General features: G+C 44.4%; 1 protein-coding gene across 1 annotated transcript in view; it reads left to right on the forward strand.

Annotated features, from left to right (window-relative positions):
• The first annotated feature begins 828 nt into the window (after positions 1-828).
• The window catches only part of CENPE (centromere protein E), a 77,599-nt gene continuing 61,389 nt past the window's right edge, over positions 829-17,038 (forward strand). Inside the window, exons 1-17 of the mRNA XM_015405765.1 lie at positions 829-884; positions 3,600-3,694; positions 5,421-5,510; positions 5,594-5,712; positions 6,066-6,188; positions 7,535-7,616; positions 7,735-7,802; positions 8,397-8,468; positions 10,137-10,188; positions 11,396-11,483; positions 11,596-11,725; positions 12,109-12,228; positions 13,131-13,289; positions 13,849-13,981; positions 15,537-15,634; positions 16,006-16,062; positions 16,145-16,300. Of these exons, the coding sequence (XP_015261251.1) occupies positions 829-884; positions 3,600-3,694; positions 5,421-5,510; positions 5,594-5,712; positions 6,066-6,188; positions 7,535-7,616; positions 7,735-7,802; positions 8,397-8,468; positions 10,137-10,188; positions 11,396-11,483; positions 11,596-11,725; positions 12,109-12,228; positions 13,131-13,289; positions 13,849-13,981; positions 15,537-15,634; positions 16,006-16,062; positions 16,145-16,300 (1,698 nt within the window). The remainder of the gene's footprint in view (positions 885-3,599; positions 3,695-5,420; positions 5,511-5,593; positions 5,713-6,065; positions 6,189-7,534; positions 7,617-7,734; positions 7,803-8,396; positions 8,469-10,136; positions 10,189-11,395; positions 11,484-11,595; positions 11,726-12,108; positions 12,229-13,130; positions 13,290-13,848; positions 13,982-15,536; positions 15,635-16,005; positions 16,063-16,144; positions 16,301-17,038) is intronic.

Below are 17,038 nucleotides of genomic sequence, written 5' to 3' on the forward strand. Positions count from 1 at the left end.
TAGATGGGTGAGCAGTAAATCAGCATACAGCATTATGAAGATGTTTAACAGATTCAAGGACCAAACAGGAATATCAAGCTTAGTTTATATGGTTACCATTTGTTTGGGTTTAATTCCGTGGCGGGGAACCACATCGTGAAGGAAATAAATATGTCGGGCAGCTGTATCCTTAATTGTGGAATGCTGAGAGTAATTAACTGAGACCCTGCCATTACGTTCCATCCGTCTGCGCTCAAGCATGGAAGGTAATGAGAGGGTCAAAGGCTTTTTGTTTGTTTTTGACAAAATCCAAACATTTTCAGAGGAAAAAAGGCAAAACATCTTCCACGCAACAGAACCTGCAGCACCACGGCCCTAGATTCCCCCTTCGAAGCGGCGCTATAAAGCAGTTTTCAGGCTAGCAAACAACCCCCCCCCCCCCCCCCCCCCCCAAAAAAAAAACAATACCCTAGAAAGCGCCGTCTGCAAATTTGGTCCTCTTGATATTTTTCTAACCCTATGCAGGAAAGCTGCGGATCCTAGTAGGAAGGACCCACCTCTTTAACCGTATCAACACTATTGGTTTTTTAAAAAAAAAAAACAACTGAACCCCGCGTTACCAATACTTAGACTCTTCTGTTGTGTCCCAATACGCCTGCGACCAGCGGTACCTTTAAGAGACCGACTCTCGGGGGACTGTGAAATTCTCTCCATACCAGCCACGATAGTAGTGCGGTCAGCTGGGAGGGGCGGGAAGTACGGAGAGCGACCAATAGGAAAGGCTCTTGCTCGAAATTCAAATACTGGAACAGAAGCCCTGCTGGAGGGAGGCTGCGAGAGGCCGGTGAAATGGCCGACGACGGAGCCGTGACGGTCTGCGTGCGGGTGCGGCCGCTTATCGAAAGGTACCTTTCTGGTTGCGGCGGGGGGGGGGGGGGCTGTTTCTCTGTTTTTGTTAGGTTGTCTCTTGGAGGCCTTCCCTGTTCTCCTGGTTGGGATTAAGCCCCACTGTGGTCCGTGGGTTTGGCTCCTGGTTAAGGGCATTGGGCTATGGGAGCTTGTTCTCTCTGTGCTTTTTCCCAAGCTCGCTCATAGGCTGCAGGTATCTCGGGCGCCCCTTTTTAAAGCTTGTCCAGAGCGCTGTAGAAACCTGTCCGTTTGCCTTCCTTTTATTCTCTTCAGCTTCCGGTTTGACGTTGCATGGGAAGTTTGCATGTCCCCATGGCTTCTTGGAGGTCTGGGAAATGGGGGAGCGGGAGAGAAGAGGCATGAGGGTACCAAAAGGGAATTTCTCTCGTTAATAGAATGAATTGCCGGACACTTCAGATGACATTCTGTGTGCGTGTTTAATATGAGGGTGGAGATAGAGGGGTGGTATTTGTAAGACGGCTCTGTCCAAGACTTCAGGGTTGTTGGGCTGCTAAATAAAGAAAATGAAATATCACCGGCTAAAATGCTCCACTACTATGATACTTTACCTCCAGGTGGTTCATGGAGATCTCCTGGGATTACAACTGATCTCCAGGAGATGGAGATCAGCTCACCTGGAGAAAATGGCCACTTGGGAAGGTGGACTCCTAGGGCCTTATACCCCATTGAAGTCCTGCCCCTTCCCATGCCAGGCCTTCCTAAGGCTCCACCTCCAAAATCTCCAGCTGTTTCCCCGCATGAAGCTGGCAACCCTATCCACTGCTGTGTCTTCTAGAGGGCAAACATATATCTAAATGGTATTCATCCACATACTGAGGAGCAGAACCATTTGTATGTGCTCATAAATAGTTAATCTGTGTTAACTTTTTTGATAGTTATGGTTTATCAAAATTGTTGTCTAAGAAAAACACTCCTTATGTGGTTAGAGGTACTCTGTCCCTAGTTTTGTTTTTTTTGTTTTTTTTGGTAAAGATTTTATTAGTTCCCCTAAAAAGGGGAGGTATTTCGCTTAAAAGAAAAAAATGGGAAGGGTAGACAGCGGGAGAAAGAGAAAGCTGAGTGATATATAAACTGGTAAATTAAACTGTTAGTAATGTCCAATTAATCTTCTTGGGCTTCTTCTGTGTGTTGTCAAACTTCTTTTCTTAGTTCAGTCACATATAATTCTCTGTTAATATGTTAGTAATGTTCCCTTGAATTTCTGTTAATGTTCCCTTGAGTTCCCTTGAGTTTCTGTTAATAAAAAAAGAAAAATCTCTTCTGGACACAGTCAGAACCGCTTCTTTGCGTGCTGGGCACTTTTACTATCGCTGACGTGCAGGGGCTTCCTCTGTTGTCTTCTACTTCCGGCTTGTTAAATCCTCCTTCGGGTTGCTGTTAACATACTCAGTTCATGCACTATAAATCCTCTTCCTTTCATGCCTTGGAGGTCCCCAACTTTGAGAATGGTATTAATTTCATTTCGCTTTTATTTCCGCTCCCAAACTCTCTATTGGGTCCTCCTCGAAACTGGACGTATATAAGCGCTTGCCAGGCACTCCTCGCTGTCACAGTTCAAACTTTTCCATTTTACAAAACTCCCGTCGGATTCACAACCATAAACAATCCAAAACACTAAACAGCCGGCTCTCACACACAAGCAAACGCCCAGACGGAAGTCCCTCCCTTCTCTCCGCTCGTTTTTGCCCAGCTCCGACATCTTTTCTTTTTTGTTTACTTTTAGAAAGTTCTTAAATTGTGCTCCAGAGAGACAAAACTTTCTCTCGCTTTATTTCAAATACATCAAGGGAAAACATCACTGTTCGCTCAGTCCATTCCCCCCCTCCTTTTCTTTTTCGCTTATGCAGTTAGAGGGTTAACCTCCTCGCCTTTTTCGCTGGGTGGGGGGGAAGCGGTTTTAGATCTTTTTCTTTGCATTTTGACAACTCACAGTTAGGCCGATCTTTTCTTTTTCAACTTTTTCGGATGATCGCTTTATCACTCGGTGACGTCTGGTGGCTCCGCTAAACCCCGTAAAACGGGATCGCTCACGCAGCAAGGTCCAAAGGGGCAGGGCATGGCGGGCGCCTCGTCTCCAACCTCTCGGCTGAGAGCGAGACTCCCCCCTCGAGCGCCCTAAAGCGCCCCGGATCCGAGCTCCTCACATCCTGAGGGGCTCGTTCGGGTCTCCGCTCGCGCGGATTCCCTCCTCCACCGCGGGCGGGCGAGACGCCCCTCGGGAGCGACCCAAAGATGCGTCCGCCTTTCGCGGGAGCCAGACCGGAAGCCTGTCCCTAGTTATTTTATAAGCCAAGGTAAATTGAGTGAGGTGCATGTTCCCAGAACACTAATAGTTGAAATCTGTCAACAGTAACATGTATTCTTATGGGAGGGGCTGTGGGTCATTGGGAGAGCATCTGCTTTGCATACAGAAGGTGCCAAGTTCGATCCCCGGTATCTCAAGAGGATCCAGTTGCAGATAACATGAAAGGCCTCTACCTAAGACTGTGGAGAGCTGCTGTCAGTCTGAGTGGACAATAATGACCATGAAGGACTAAGGGTCTGATTCAGTTTAAGGTGGTTTTATGTGTGGCCATGAAATTTGCCAACAGTATTGTGTATTCTTTGGTCTGAGCAGCCAGGAGATGTGGTGGGTCTTTCCCCACCACTTTTACTGAAATAATATAAGTGTAATTTATCTGTTCCTTAAGAGAGAATGCAGAGCTGGGAGGTAAAGAAAGTATGGTCTGGAAAAGTGAGAAATGCAGCATCTCTCAAGTGGATGGAACAAAGTCCTTCACATTTGGTAAGCTCTTGACAGTTGTTAAAACACTCAAACCACTGGCAGGTAGGAGAAGGGTGATCTGCCATGTTGGTAAGGATAGGGCTTTGTCATTACCTTGCCTTTCCAACACCTTCCCCACCCAATTCAAGTGGGAAGGGAAAGGGACAGGATCCAGCCAACAATAGAAGGCTTTCTGTCTAGAAAATCATTGTTGAATTATCCCGATTTTGTCGCTCCCAATGAGATCCTTGTCCTTCTAGAAGCAGCCAAAGCAGTTCAACAAGCCTTGTTCAGCTCTGTAGTGTTGGAGTGTCCTTCTTGGTGCCTCTAAAACTATGTTTTTTAGTTTGCTTCTACTGGGGGTAGTGGGGAACATTATAGTACTTGTTCTTTGTACTAGAAGCAGAGACACTGGTACCTCTCCTTTCCCCTTCAGCGCCCAGCACTTTTAGGAGTGTTTTCAGCTGAGAGGCAGAGCAAGGATACCCCTGCCTCTGTCACTGTGCTTCTATAGGAAGCCAAGATGTAAAATGTTCATAAAATTGTGGGCTTACTATAGGAACTGGAGCAAATACTGTTTGCCTCTGTGTGGTTGCTGCTCTTCTAGTGGTGTTGTGTGCCCATGTGGTGTTGAATTGGACTTGGCATCTTGCATTTGTAGTGTGCTTATCTGATGGTGGGGCTAGCTGAGAAGGCAGCTTGATGTGTATATTAACCTTAACAATAGCCATTTCTCATGCAGATGATTCCAGGCTCATTGGGTCTCAAGCCATTCATTCTTTGGCCTCTGTTGAGTAGCAAGTGCTGAGAGTTGCCTTTCTCTGCCTGAGATGCTGCAGAGCTACTGCCCATCAGAACAGACAATACTGAGGAGGATGGGTTTGACTAGCCATTGGCCAGTTTGGTGTAGTGGTTAAGTGTGCGGACTCTTATCTGGGAGAACCAGGTTTGATTCCCCACTCCTCCACTTGCACCTGCTGATGTGACCTTGGGTCAGTCACAAGCTCTAGCACAGCTGTCCTTGAAAAAGAGCAGTTTGTGTCAGAGTTCTCTCAGCCCCACCCACCTCACAGGGTGTCTGTTGTGGGGAGGGGAAGGGAAAGGAGTTTGTAAGCCGCTCTGAGACTCCAAGTGAAGGGCGGGGTATAAATCCAATCTCTTCTTCTTCTTCTTCTAAGTACAAATGGAATAAAAGCCAGTGTGCCCTGGCCGTCTTTTTGGGGCCATCTTTTTGGCCTTGAAGCATCGGGGACAGGGGTTGTAACATCTTAGGCACATATTGGTGTCTTACAAGTTCAAGTCTGATAACCAGAATATATATGTAGCTCGCTCTTTATTGGTTGTGAGAGATATACTTGTACAAAGAATAGCTGTCCAGTGTTTAAAATCTTGTAAAATAATCAAAAGAAATGGCTTTACTATGTTGAAGGTACAATGGAGAGTGGGGGGGAGCAGTTAGATGGTCAGACCAGGGCCTGGAAGACCCGGGTTTGAATCCCCACTGTTGTAGGGATGTTTACTGGGTGGTCTTGGGCCAGGCATGCTATCTCAGCCTAACCAACCTCACTGCGTTATTAGGCTAAAATGAAGGGAAAAGCAACAATATAAACTGTTTTGGGCCCCTGTTGGGGAGAAAGGCAGGGTATAAATTAAGTAAACAATAATAGGTTTGGCAATTTAGCAGACTGGGGGTAGAATCTGATTTTCTTTGAGCCTAACCCTTCGTCTCCCTCTTCCTCTCCCAAAGATCGAGTATTTCATCCGGAAGAAAATACTGCTGAGGTTTATAAAGAGGTGGCTGATCCAATTATAAAATCTGCTGTTCAAGGATATAATGGTATCTTTTAAATATCTGTTCATGTGCATAATTGCAGTCTTCGTGAGTACTGGTTGGCACTAACTGTTATGAATCCTCCGTAGGCACTATTTTTGCATATGGCCAGACTGCTTCCGGCAAGACCTATACAATGTTGGGAACAAAGAGTTCCCCAGGAATTTTACCCATGGCAATTGAAGATGTCTTCAAGACAATCTGTGGTGTAAGTCGTTTTGCTACATTTCATCTCTCGGGTACCAAAATCATGTTGCAAACCCATCTGTTCTGAGTGCTTTAGAGTTTCCTCTTCCGGTGTTGCCATGGAGGACCTCTCCTGCCTGCTGCTCACTTTTCCTCTCTCCTGTAACTTCCCACTCCTGGATGAGTTAGAGGCTGCTATTAGGTTTGCTTGCTTCCCTAAAACAAGCTGCTTGAGAACCGAGAAAATATGAAACCAAAGTTGTAGATGAAAAGGCAGGTGGGGCATTTCAATGAAGGTCTTGTATAGTGTTGAACATCCCATGGTGTACTGGTCTGTGCCTTCTTAATTTCTTGTGTGTTTTTTTTTTTTTTTAGGTTCCAGATAGGGAGTTCTTACTCCGGATCTCGTATATGGAAATTCATAACGAGACAATAAAAGACCTGCTATGTAGTAACATCAGAAAGAAAAAACCTCTTGTAGTCCGGGAAGACATCAGTGTAAGTAAATAAAGTTGCATAACTCCTGGATGGCAAGGAAATCATTTAAGTTCTTACAGGCCCATGTAAGTTGGAAGGCAAAATGCTGGTCCTCCTGTACTGTTGTGTATCTTTCGGTCTGACTAGACCAGTGATGGCGAACCTTTTAGAGACCGAGTGCCCAAACTGCGACCCAAAACCCACTTATTTATTGAAAAGTGCCAACACACCTGAATACTGAGGTTTTACTTTAGAAAAAACAACGCCTACATTAACTTAAGATGATCCAAACAAAGGAAGGAAAGCAATCCCAAATGCTTTCATTTACTTAAAATTATTTGGCAGAGAATTCGACACTTTAAGGATGGTCTGGGCCTGGCTGGGGCGATGGCACGTGTGCCCACAGAGAGGGCTCTGAGTGCCACCTCTGGCACCCGTGCCATAGGTTCGCCACCACTGGACTAGACCATGCTTCTGCACTTGAAACTCTTTGTTTAAAATAGGGGGTTGCACCACTGATGGTCTCCCAGTCATACAAAATGCTTGTTCTGTATGGCATAGAATGAACTGGTGCTAAACTTAATCACCTGAGTTTATATCAATGAGATTAGCATAACTGGTACCAGCAACTCTGAGAACAATCACAGGTAGGATCTCAAGGACCATGCAGCACATTTCTAGTTGTTACACTGCTGTCATGTCTGTTGGCTGAGGTCATCTCTACCTTTGAAGATTAGGCGAGTGGCTTCATGGCTGTGTCCCACATAAGAAAATAACAAAGGGAAGTTTGCCGTGTGCTCCCTTTGTCTAGGTGCTGGCTAAAATCTATCCCCTTTTCTCCCAAGTGTTTGGGTATTCATTTTTTTCTCTGTCTTTTGTGGTTTCTTAATTGTATGTGAGTTGACATTTGAAGGATGTTGTTGAATATTGCTGCTATGCTATAACTTAAGATTTACTTGTTACATATTTGGTTAGGTTTTTATTGAGACTGGCACAGAATGCCTATAGGGTAAGAAGGCTGCTCTTCAGTTTGTTGAAATAAAGGAGGCAGTGGGATTGTATTTCTCAGAGCAGCAGTTCCCCGTGCCACAGGGCAAACCTCACATGAGGATGGGTCTATTCCTCAAAGGAAGAAAGTTTATTTTTGTCCTAGTGGGCATGCCCAAAGCACTTCTCTTAGATCCCAGCATCAGTTCTCACTGTTTTCCTTGCAAAGTTTCCTTCAGTTACCTGTTATCAGACACCAAATCCAGTTATTTTTAAAAAGAGACACTTGCTACTTGCTGTAAAAACAGTGGTAAAGCAGTTGAGAAGATTGTGTGCATGTAATAATACAAGAATATTCTGACTTTGACATTCTCTTGTAGAGGAACATCTATGTGGAAGATCTGAGTGAAGAGGTGGTGATTTCTCCAGAGCACGTTATGAGCTGGCTAAAAAAAGGCGAAAGTAAGATTTCATGTCTCGAGTGGCTGAACACTATTCTGAAACCCATTTATACAAGTGTTGCACCTTATACTAATTAGTATATCTATTTCAACATGTGATTTTCTTGGTTTTTAAACAGAAAATAGACACTATGGGGAGACAAAGATGAATGCAAGAAGCAGCCGTTCCCATACGATCTTCAGAATGGTAATCTATCCTGGTGGCTGTTCAGCATGTTGTAAACTTACTTTTTTTTCACTAAGGGGGAATCAAGCTGGGGGTATATAGATTGGGTTGGGACTCGGTAGTTCCCATTGAATCTATGGGCTAGCTGAAAAAAAGTAATACTTGACCCTTGGTCCTGATTCTCTACATGGTGACCCCACTCCCTGTCATGTGTCCCAAGGTATCTACAGGTTCAGAGGTTGGGGACCTCTGTTCTGGGGTGCTTGAGAAGCTGGCTTGGCTTCCATCCCAGCATGGCTGAACACAGCCTATATAACATGCTGTAATTTGATCATGGATGGTGGGAGAGTTCTACACTTGATGACAGTGTTGCGCTGAGTGTCCCACTGACTTTCAGTAGGGAACCTGGTCGTGTGGGGGGGGGTGATGACAGTGTTGCGCTGAGTGTCCCACGGACTTTCAGTAAGGAACTTGGTCTTGTGGGCGGTGGGGGGTGGTGTACACACATATTACAGTTCTGGAATACATCGACCCTCGCTCCCACCCATGCTTTCATAACTGTAGGTGTTCTGCTAAGTTACCCCAAGTCACTGCTTTGTTCTGTTTCTTTTGAAGATAATCGAAAGCAAAGAAAAGAGTGATGCATCCAATTCAAACTGTGATGGTGCTGTCATGGTCTCTCACTTGGTGAGTTTTTGAAAAAGAGCATTAAAGTTCTGAGTGGGCTTGGATATGGCAGCGGTTCATAATTTGTACATTACGAGATCCCTGAAAAATCCTAGTCTGCCACTTTTGAGTTTGCTTCAAACACAGAAGGAAGGGGGGGAGTGTAAATTCAGAATGGTGCAGTCATGAATCTTGCCTATATCTGTGACTGTTGCTCTAGGTTATTGTCAGTCTGACACACCAATCCTAAGTATAGATCCAGGTGGCCAGCCATGTTGGTCTGAAGCAGTAGAACAACTTTAGAGACCACTGGCACCTTTAAGACCAATGTATTTGGAAAAAGTGGTCGTGAACATGAAAGCTCATACCTTGAATAAAACTTTGTTGGTCTTAAAGGTGATGCTGGACTCTAAATCTGTTCCAATCCTATGTCCACTTTGGAAACAGTTCTGCTAACGTCACAGGAACTTGGCTCTGAATAAAGTGTGCCTAGGAGTGCAGACACATCAACCTTTAAGGAGGTGTATTGCAAAATTCACAACACCTTTGCCTGCAAACTGAAGTCATGCTATCAAAATAAACAGCATGTTGGATCTCTCCACTTCTTCCTGAAAACCCAGTCTTCCCTTGCAGTCTGAAGCTTTGCTGAAGTCTGCCTTTGTTTCTTCCATGTTGGTTTTTAAATATTATCTGTCATGATGGGAGGGGAGATTATTGTATTCCAAATAGCAAAGTTAATGACTAGAACTGTACAACTTTCTTCCAGTCTTGCGACTTCAGCTCCTGCTTAGGGTTCCTTTCCTTTCTAATCACTCTCACCCCTGGGTTGTGCTGGTGGCAGCAAGAAACTTCCTTGTTGATTAAAAGGGGGAGGGGGTGCCTAGGTATAGGCCATCTAAACAGGGATGTGAAAGGGGCCTGGAGGAAGTTTCTGAGCTGCTCACAGAAACAGAAGAAGGCCAGCATCACACACAACTTGAACTTAATGGAACTCAGTTGAAAGCCACAGTTTGCTATCATCTCGGGATGCACATGATATCTCTCTGTATGCTGAAGTACTTTGCCTTGGAATATAGAGTGGACTCCTGTTTTATACCGAAGGCAGCTATGATGGCTGCATTTGGATTCCACCTTTGTGCCTCTCAACCAATAAGGGCCAGGCTGTTGGGTCCCAGCAGCCAATCAGTGTGTGTTTCTCTCTAGCATTCTTAAAGGGATCTGGAAGGCAGGTCATCGTCAGCAGTGACAGTCCTCTTAAGTTCCTGCCCCTTAAAAGAGGGAAGCAGATTCTGTCAGCTTCCCTTGAATTGGAGACCCTGTCTCCAGTCCTGGAAAAAGTCTGCTTTTTTATGTTAGCCAGGTGCCCTCTGTCCTTACAAAAGATTTATGGACCCTCTTGGTGTACCTTCTCAAATCCCCAGGGGTCTCCGGAACCCAGTTTGAAAAAACTGTGCTACTGTATAATTTCTTGGGCTTGAGTGTTCTCATTTTGCTGCCATTGTCTGACATGTATTTGGACTAGTGTCTCTAGTAAGTGGTGGAAGCCCGCACTGGAGCTCAGACCTCAGCCTGAGACCCTGGGGAGCTGCTGCTGCTGACAGTACTGACTTTGATGGCCCAAGGGTCTGATTCAGTATAAGGCGACTTCAAGTATTCATCTGAGCCTAACAGTCTCCAATGTCTTTGCAGAACTTGGTAGACCTCGCAGGAAGTGAGAGAGCAAGCCAGACAGGGACCGATGGTACGTACCTGGTCTTCAGCCAGCTTATTTTGAAAGTTTGTATCCATTCCACGTTTGCTAAATAACTTAATTGCGATCTAGATGAACTTTGTTCAGCTTAGGACCCAGCCTAAAAATTTATGACCATAATTACATTCTTGTTTTTAAAAGGTCAATGAATTGAATATTGGACCTAGTGCAGAAGGCAACTGGTTAAGAAATGAAATCATCCACCACTATTGAATACTATAAAGATAAGATTACATACAAACAAGCAATGGCTAGAACTTGAACATTTATTTTTATGTCATACAACAAAATGATCTGATGCAAAATGATAAATAAACTATGGGTTGTACCCAGCCAGCTTTTTGCTCATTCTCAGCCTATTCCTCTCTTTCGTATAGCTCCTGTTCCACATGGCTTTGTCAGTACAGGGTCCCATGATTCCAAACATATTTTTTTCAGTGGTCAAAGGGGAGGAGACCCTTTTCCTCCCTCTTTTTGCCAGAGGAAGAGCTGCTTGGATTCAACTCATAACTCCTGAGCGACACTACAATAAAATCATTGCTTTAAATATTAGGTGCTACGATGAAATTTCTAGGCATCGTGGTGACCTGGTGCCTGGGATTTGTCGAGCCCTGACTTAATTATTACATTTTAATTCCTTTGTTTACCCAGGGCATTCTGGGTTCTATTCTGGTAGTGGTTAAGTGCGCAGACTCTAATCTGGGAGAACCGGATTTGTCTCCCCACTCCTCCACTTGCAGCTGCTGGATGACCTTGGGCAAGCCATAGCTCTGTCAGAGCTGTTCTCTCAAGGACAGTTTTGGAAAGAGCTCTCTCAGCCCCACCTACCTCACAGGGTGTCTGTTGTGGGGAGGGGAAGGGAAAGGAGTTTGTAAACCGCTCTGAGACTCCGAGTGAAGGGCGGGGTATAAATCCAATCTCTTCTTCTTCTATTTGAAGGCCATTTAAGTTTGCAGTGATCCTGGGGGTAGACGGGGCTGAGAGGGTGGTGTTGTGTCACATAGCTTTAGTGTCATGGTGGACTGATACTAGTAAATCATTACACCGTTCCTAAACAAATGGCTATTGCTTGAAATTCTAAAATAATAAACCACTAGCCTTGCGTGTTGGAGTTGTGACTTCGTGTCACAGTACCAAAATGAATGTGAAGGGAGCTGCTGTCAACGCCACTTCAGTCTAGTGATTTTTTTGCTCTTAGGCATTCGACTTAAAGAAGGCTGCAATATAAACCGGAGCTTGTTCATCTTGGCTCAGGTCATCAAGAAACTTTCTGATGATCCGCCTGGGTAAGCACAAGAATAACCTCTTTCACTGTATTAGAAGGGTTTTGCCACTGCTAACAAGTAAACTTGAATTCCTTACTCCTGTGTCTTGTCGTTTTTTAAAAAAAAAACCCAGAGGCTTTATAAATTATCGAGACAGCAAACTGACGAGAATTTTACAGAACTCTCTTGGTGGGAATGCTAAAACTGCTATCATCTGCACAGTTACTCCAGTATCTTTGGAAGAAACGTTAAGCACCTTTCAGGTAACCCTATTTTGGAAAACAGTTCTCAAATTCGTATAGTTAAGAAATTTCTATTCTGTGTTTCTGCACAAGCCACCCCCCTAATATTCTGTCTTACGACTGTTCATCCCCGTTTTTTGTATCTGCCCTGTCTTCTGCTTCCACTAAACCTCTCAGCCATAACTGATCTGATCTGCAGTCATTCAGAACACGAGACTTAAGTGGGCAATAACATGGAGGTGGGATTCTTCTGCCCTTGCAGGTCATCCACTTGCTTAGTTTGTGTCTTCTTGCTTGTGGCAAGGAAAAAGAGAGAGGACTGTATGCAGGAAGGTTTGTGGGGGAGGGTGGTTTCTGCTAATAAGGCTTGCTGATCTTGCTTTGTCTGTTTTTGCCTCTTCTAGTTTGCTAGTACAGCAAAAAAGATGAAAAACAGCCCCAAAGTAAATGAAGTTCTAGATGACGATGCCCTCTTAAAGAGGTACCGACGAGAAATAGAAGATTTAAAGCGGCGCCTAGAGGAGGTTCGCATCAGTTCTTTTCAGAGTTCTAAAACCTGAAGTTCCCAAGCTTCAGAAAAAGACTGCAGGAAGCCGAAATACCTTGTTATCCTGGGTCAACAAACATTTTGCAAAACAGTGAACAGGTGCTCAGGTTTCCCAGAAGTCTTCACAAAGCTGGGTGTTCAGTAAAAGGAGGGTGTGAGGTGGTTTCAGGGCAAGTTGGAGTTAACCTGCTACTCTTCAGCAAAGGCGAGTGGAACGCAGAAAAAAGGCCCCCTTTCCTTTCAGTATATAAAAGCCAGCAGATGTCTTCCCAGCACTAGTTGGATCACACAGGTTCTCTTCTTAAGGCAGAGCGCAGAAGAAAAACATGGTAGAGCTAGAGATTAAAAGCCAAAGTTGATGATATTGATGACATTGACATGGGGTTTAAAATGTAGGTAAGGATGCTAAACCCCCCCCCCTTTCTCTCTCCCCTTGCATACATGCAGTGTCTCAAAAAGCGTACATAACTTTAAACTCATCCTGCATTAGTGGAGTAGCTTTCAGTCTGCAGCTTGTAGTATTTTAAACTTGAATACAGGATATGTTGCAACCTGTTGCAGTTTTGTGGCTGGCAGGGTCAGTTGTCTTCGCCTCCCGTTAATTCTTGCAATGCAAGTTGGGAGCCTTCTTGATCAACCCATTAACGTGAGGTGCCTTCCCTTAGAGATCAAGGACAGCTGAATTAGTAGAATCAAATTCAGCCAGGGATGTCATACAAAAACACTTTGGGGCAGTGCAAACAAGACATTGAAAATGGGGTGATGGTGGTGTTAAGTGTTTTTAAAAGTCCAGCCTTTTGATGGACTGAGTCACTTGGTTATTTACACTCTCTTGGTTAAATGTATATTTTTAGCATGCACTATACATATAATTTACAGGTTTCTTCAGACTCTCACACCAGAGATGAAGAGAAAGACCAGCTCGCCCAGCTCTTGGAAGAAAAGAACTCATTGCAAAAGCAGCAGGAGGACAGGATAAGAACTTTGGCCAAGATGGTGGTCACTTCGTCGTCTTTTTTGCAAGAACAAGAGTTAAAAGTGAGCCTGGAAAACTGGTTGTTACAAGGGTTTCAATAAAGCTGATAGCGACAATAGATACACTTGTGGTGCCATCCTGAGAACACTTTTGTGGGAGAAAGCCCCACTGGATAGACCGGAGTAGGATTCTGAGTAAAACTGATTTAGGATTGTTCTCTTAGAATCTAAAATTCTCAATTTTTGTGTGAACACACACAAATATAAAAAAGCGAAATAGAGGGTAGATCAAAAGCATTTTACTGAGAAGCTGTAAAGGGATGAATCCACAATAAAACAATTCAGTGAACTTTCTGGGGCTTTTGTATGGTGTGCTACAGTGCATACAAACACAGGGGCCGTGTGCAGTTGCCATATACGGAACTGGATCACTGAGCTTTGAGACAGACCCTGAACTATCAGCTTGCGACCTCTGGTGTGCTAGGCTCAGGGACCTGTGGCCTCTGCTTCAAGATGATCCGGACTCAAATCTGTCATAGGGCCATGCTGAAAGTATTGCTTTCTTTGTTCTGTGCTTCTTGACTCTTATTTTTGTTGGTGGTGATGTAATTTTGCATTTCAGACTAGAAAGAAGAGGAGAGTTACCTGGACCCCTGGACAAATAAACTGCAACAGGGAAATATTCTCAGAAGACTTCCCTGAGAGGGCCAAAAGATTTAAATCCTCTCTGTCGGCCGTATCGGAGATGGAGGAATGTAAGTGCATTTTCTGGGAAAATATGAATAGGGCAGTATTCTGAATGAGTGGGCAACCTATTGCACCTGTGTTTGGTTGAAAAGAAATTAAGAAATCTATAAAATGGGTAATGGATAGATTACGTGATAAATAACAGGTGCTCAGTTGTTACCCAAAGGAGCAGTCTCCTTTTAATTGGGGGAATTAGCAAAAGAGACAGAGCATGTGAGAGGGGGTAACGAGTGAGATCTCCACCAGCGTTTATGGGGATTTTTCCCTTTGAGGACTCTCCAAATATACCAGTCCAAATTAAATAGAAAGGATTTTACTTAAAAGGAATAAAAGAGTAAAACATATGCAAGAGTACAAGGAGAAACACACAAGGCTAACAAAGATAAGGGAGCAGCAGGGATGCAGATTGGGTGTCGGTGACATTTACCTATCTAGACGAATGTAGTCTGTAGAAGAGCAAGGAAAGCAACCTGTGTTTCGAGTGTGAGGTCTGGATCCGGGAGGACACACACACAACTGACGCTCTGGGGAGCCCAGTTACAGGAAAAATTGTACCTCAGGCAATTTGACATATGCGTCCCCTAAAACAATGCCATGATTGGTTTGTTGGGGATAAAACAATGTGTTGGGAAAGGTTTGATGACTTTCCCATGGGTGGATAAAGACTTGTGACAGTTTGCATGAGAGTTGCTAATGGGGCTCAATAAGATTGTTGGGTGTAGGCTGAAAGTGTTAATGTTTTCTGATGAAATTGCTGAATGTAAACTAAAAGTGTTAGTGTTTTTCTGATGACCGCTGACTACAGGATGGGAGAGGCTATTGGACTGTACCCATTAGGATAAGTAATCAAGGGAAATGTGACCAGGTGCAATGTGCTCATGTCAGGGAAGGGTATTGTTTCCTGAGGAGCCCATTGATGAGGTTAAGTATCTCTTTTGAGTGGGGAGGAAAGCTATTAGCAAGTCCATGACCCTGAATCACCTACCCAAAATCGTTTCCCAGGCTTGACTCTGGCCAGCATCCATTTTGTTTGTTCCAGCTCCATCTTGTTTCCATTTCTGGGCCAGGCTGTACAGTACACAAGTGACTTTGGGGGGGGGGGTTTGATATTAATGAAGGGGTGTCTTGCTATAAGACTGTCCTTCCACAAGAAGGGTCTGGCTGCTAACTGTAACTACAGCTAAATTGGATTCTACTAATTCAGAGTTTTCTATCGGTTATTGCATAGTTATATTGGAACTAAAGGGTCAGAGGAATGTGTGTCCCTGGCTAGCTTGGGTGCCTAAATGCTCAGACTTTTAACAGTGATCCCCAGGTGCTTGGTAGATCTAGGCTATGCACAAATGTTCCTGAAGCTGAATGCTCACCCAGCAGGCTGTCCCTAGTGTTCCTTTTTAAATTTCTTCCATGATGCAAACCTCTCAGATTCTAAGTATATGAAAGAATGCTTACATTTTTGCTCTTGAGCTCTCTAGGACTGTTGAACACAACCTTCTTTGTGTTAAGTTTGTGAGGTTTTTTGTCTTACCATATTGGTAAAAAGTCTGGATTTTGTGTGTGTAGCTATGTCTTCAGTATTCTCTGAATACGATGATCACTGCTTGGCTGTCAGTGCTACAGTTCCGGAAGAGGAGTGGATTCCAGGGCCTGAAATGAGTCTGGTAAGCAAGCTTGGAAACCTGCCTATTAAGAGAGATGGGGTTCTGTTCTCTGCAGTAGCATCCATGAAGAGTTTTAGGTAACTTCAGCTTCTGAGCTACCAGTATATTGGGTTCGATCCAGACAGCTTTTTCACTAACTTGCCCAATTCCCCTCCTTAGTACAGCCCCAATCTCACATGGCTTTTGAGCATTCAGGTTCCACGATCCCCAGCAGAGCCTAGGGCAGGAGGTCCTTTTTCACCAGCAGAAAAACTGGTTGGGTCTACTCAGTATTCCTGACATACACAGGTTTCGTACAGAATGGAGTCTAATTGGGGTGAGGGAAAAGAGACAGAATTAAGTAGCTCATTTAAGTATTTTTCTAATTCTAGATCCATAAGGATTTTGCAGATTCCGTCATCCTCTGTGAAACTCTTGCAACAGAAAGGGTGAGTCAGCTTAGTGTTAGTTAGGAATTCATCTAATGTGGAAGTAAAAAAACCTCTTACTCTGTTTTTTTTAACTGTGTAGGACACGGCTGTAACTAAACAACAAGCTACCCAAGCAGAGCTGGAGACCTTACAGGTGGAAAAAGAACAGCTGTCACACGAAGTAAAGGAACTGACAGAGAAAATAGAAACAACTGAATTTATGGTTCTTGAAAGGGAAACCTTAAGGGAACATGAGGTAAGAAGAAGAAGAGATTGGATTTATACCCTGCCGTTCACTACCCAAAGGTGTCTCAGAGTGGCTTACAAACTCCGTTCCCTTCCCGTCCCCACCACAGACACCCTGTGAGGTAGGTGGGGCTGAGAGAACTCTGACACAAACTGCTCTTTTTTCAAGGACAGCTGTGCCAGAGCTTGTGACTGACCCAAGGTCACATCAGCAGGTGCAAGTGGAGGAGTGGGGAATCAAACCCGGTTCTCCCAGATTAGTCGCACACTTAAACCACTACACCAAACTGGACCTAGTGAGACTCCTCTCATTTTAAAGTTTTCTCTAGGAATGTCTGCCTTCTCTGAAAACGTAGCGCAGATTTTTCAGCAGCAGTGTCTGTCTCAAAATGACCCCACAGCAGATGTGTGCTAGAAGTCTAGAACTGTACTCTCTGTGCATTTCTCCACCCTGTATCAGAGCTAGATTTCAGTCCATTTGCACCTTGGAAACCAATGTTTTCGAGGTATGAGCTTTCAAGAGTCAAAGTTCCCGTTGTCTGATTGCTAAGGGAGCGTTGACTCTTGACAGTTTATTCCCTGAAAATATCTTTGGTCTCTGAGGTGCTACTGAACTCAAATCTAGCTCGTCTGCTGCAGACCAACATGGCTACGTTCCTGAGACTGCCATCCTGTATCCATACTGCATTCTGCCCTTGCTCTCTGAAGGGTTGAGAAGCGGTAGACTGTGCTGATGGGCGAACTGTTA

The sequence above is a fragment of the Gekko japonicus genome, unplaced genomic scaffold (genome assembly GCF_001447785.1).
Source record: "Gekko japonicus isolate JY-2015 unplaced genomic scaffold, Gekko_japonicus_V1.1 scaffold81, whole genome shotgun sequence".
NCBI classification, from domain to species: Eukaryota; Metazoa; Chordata; class Lepidosauria; order Squamata; family Gekkonidae; genus Gekko; species Gekko japonicus.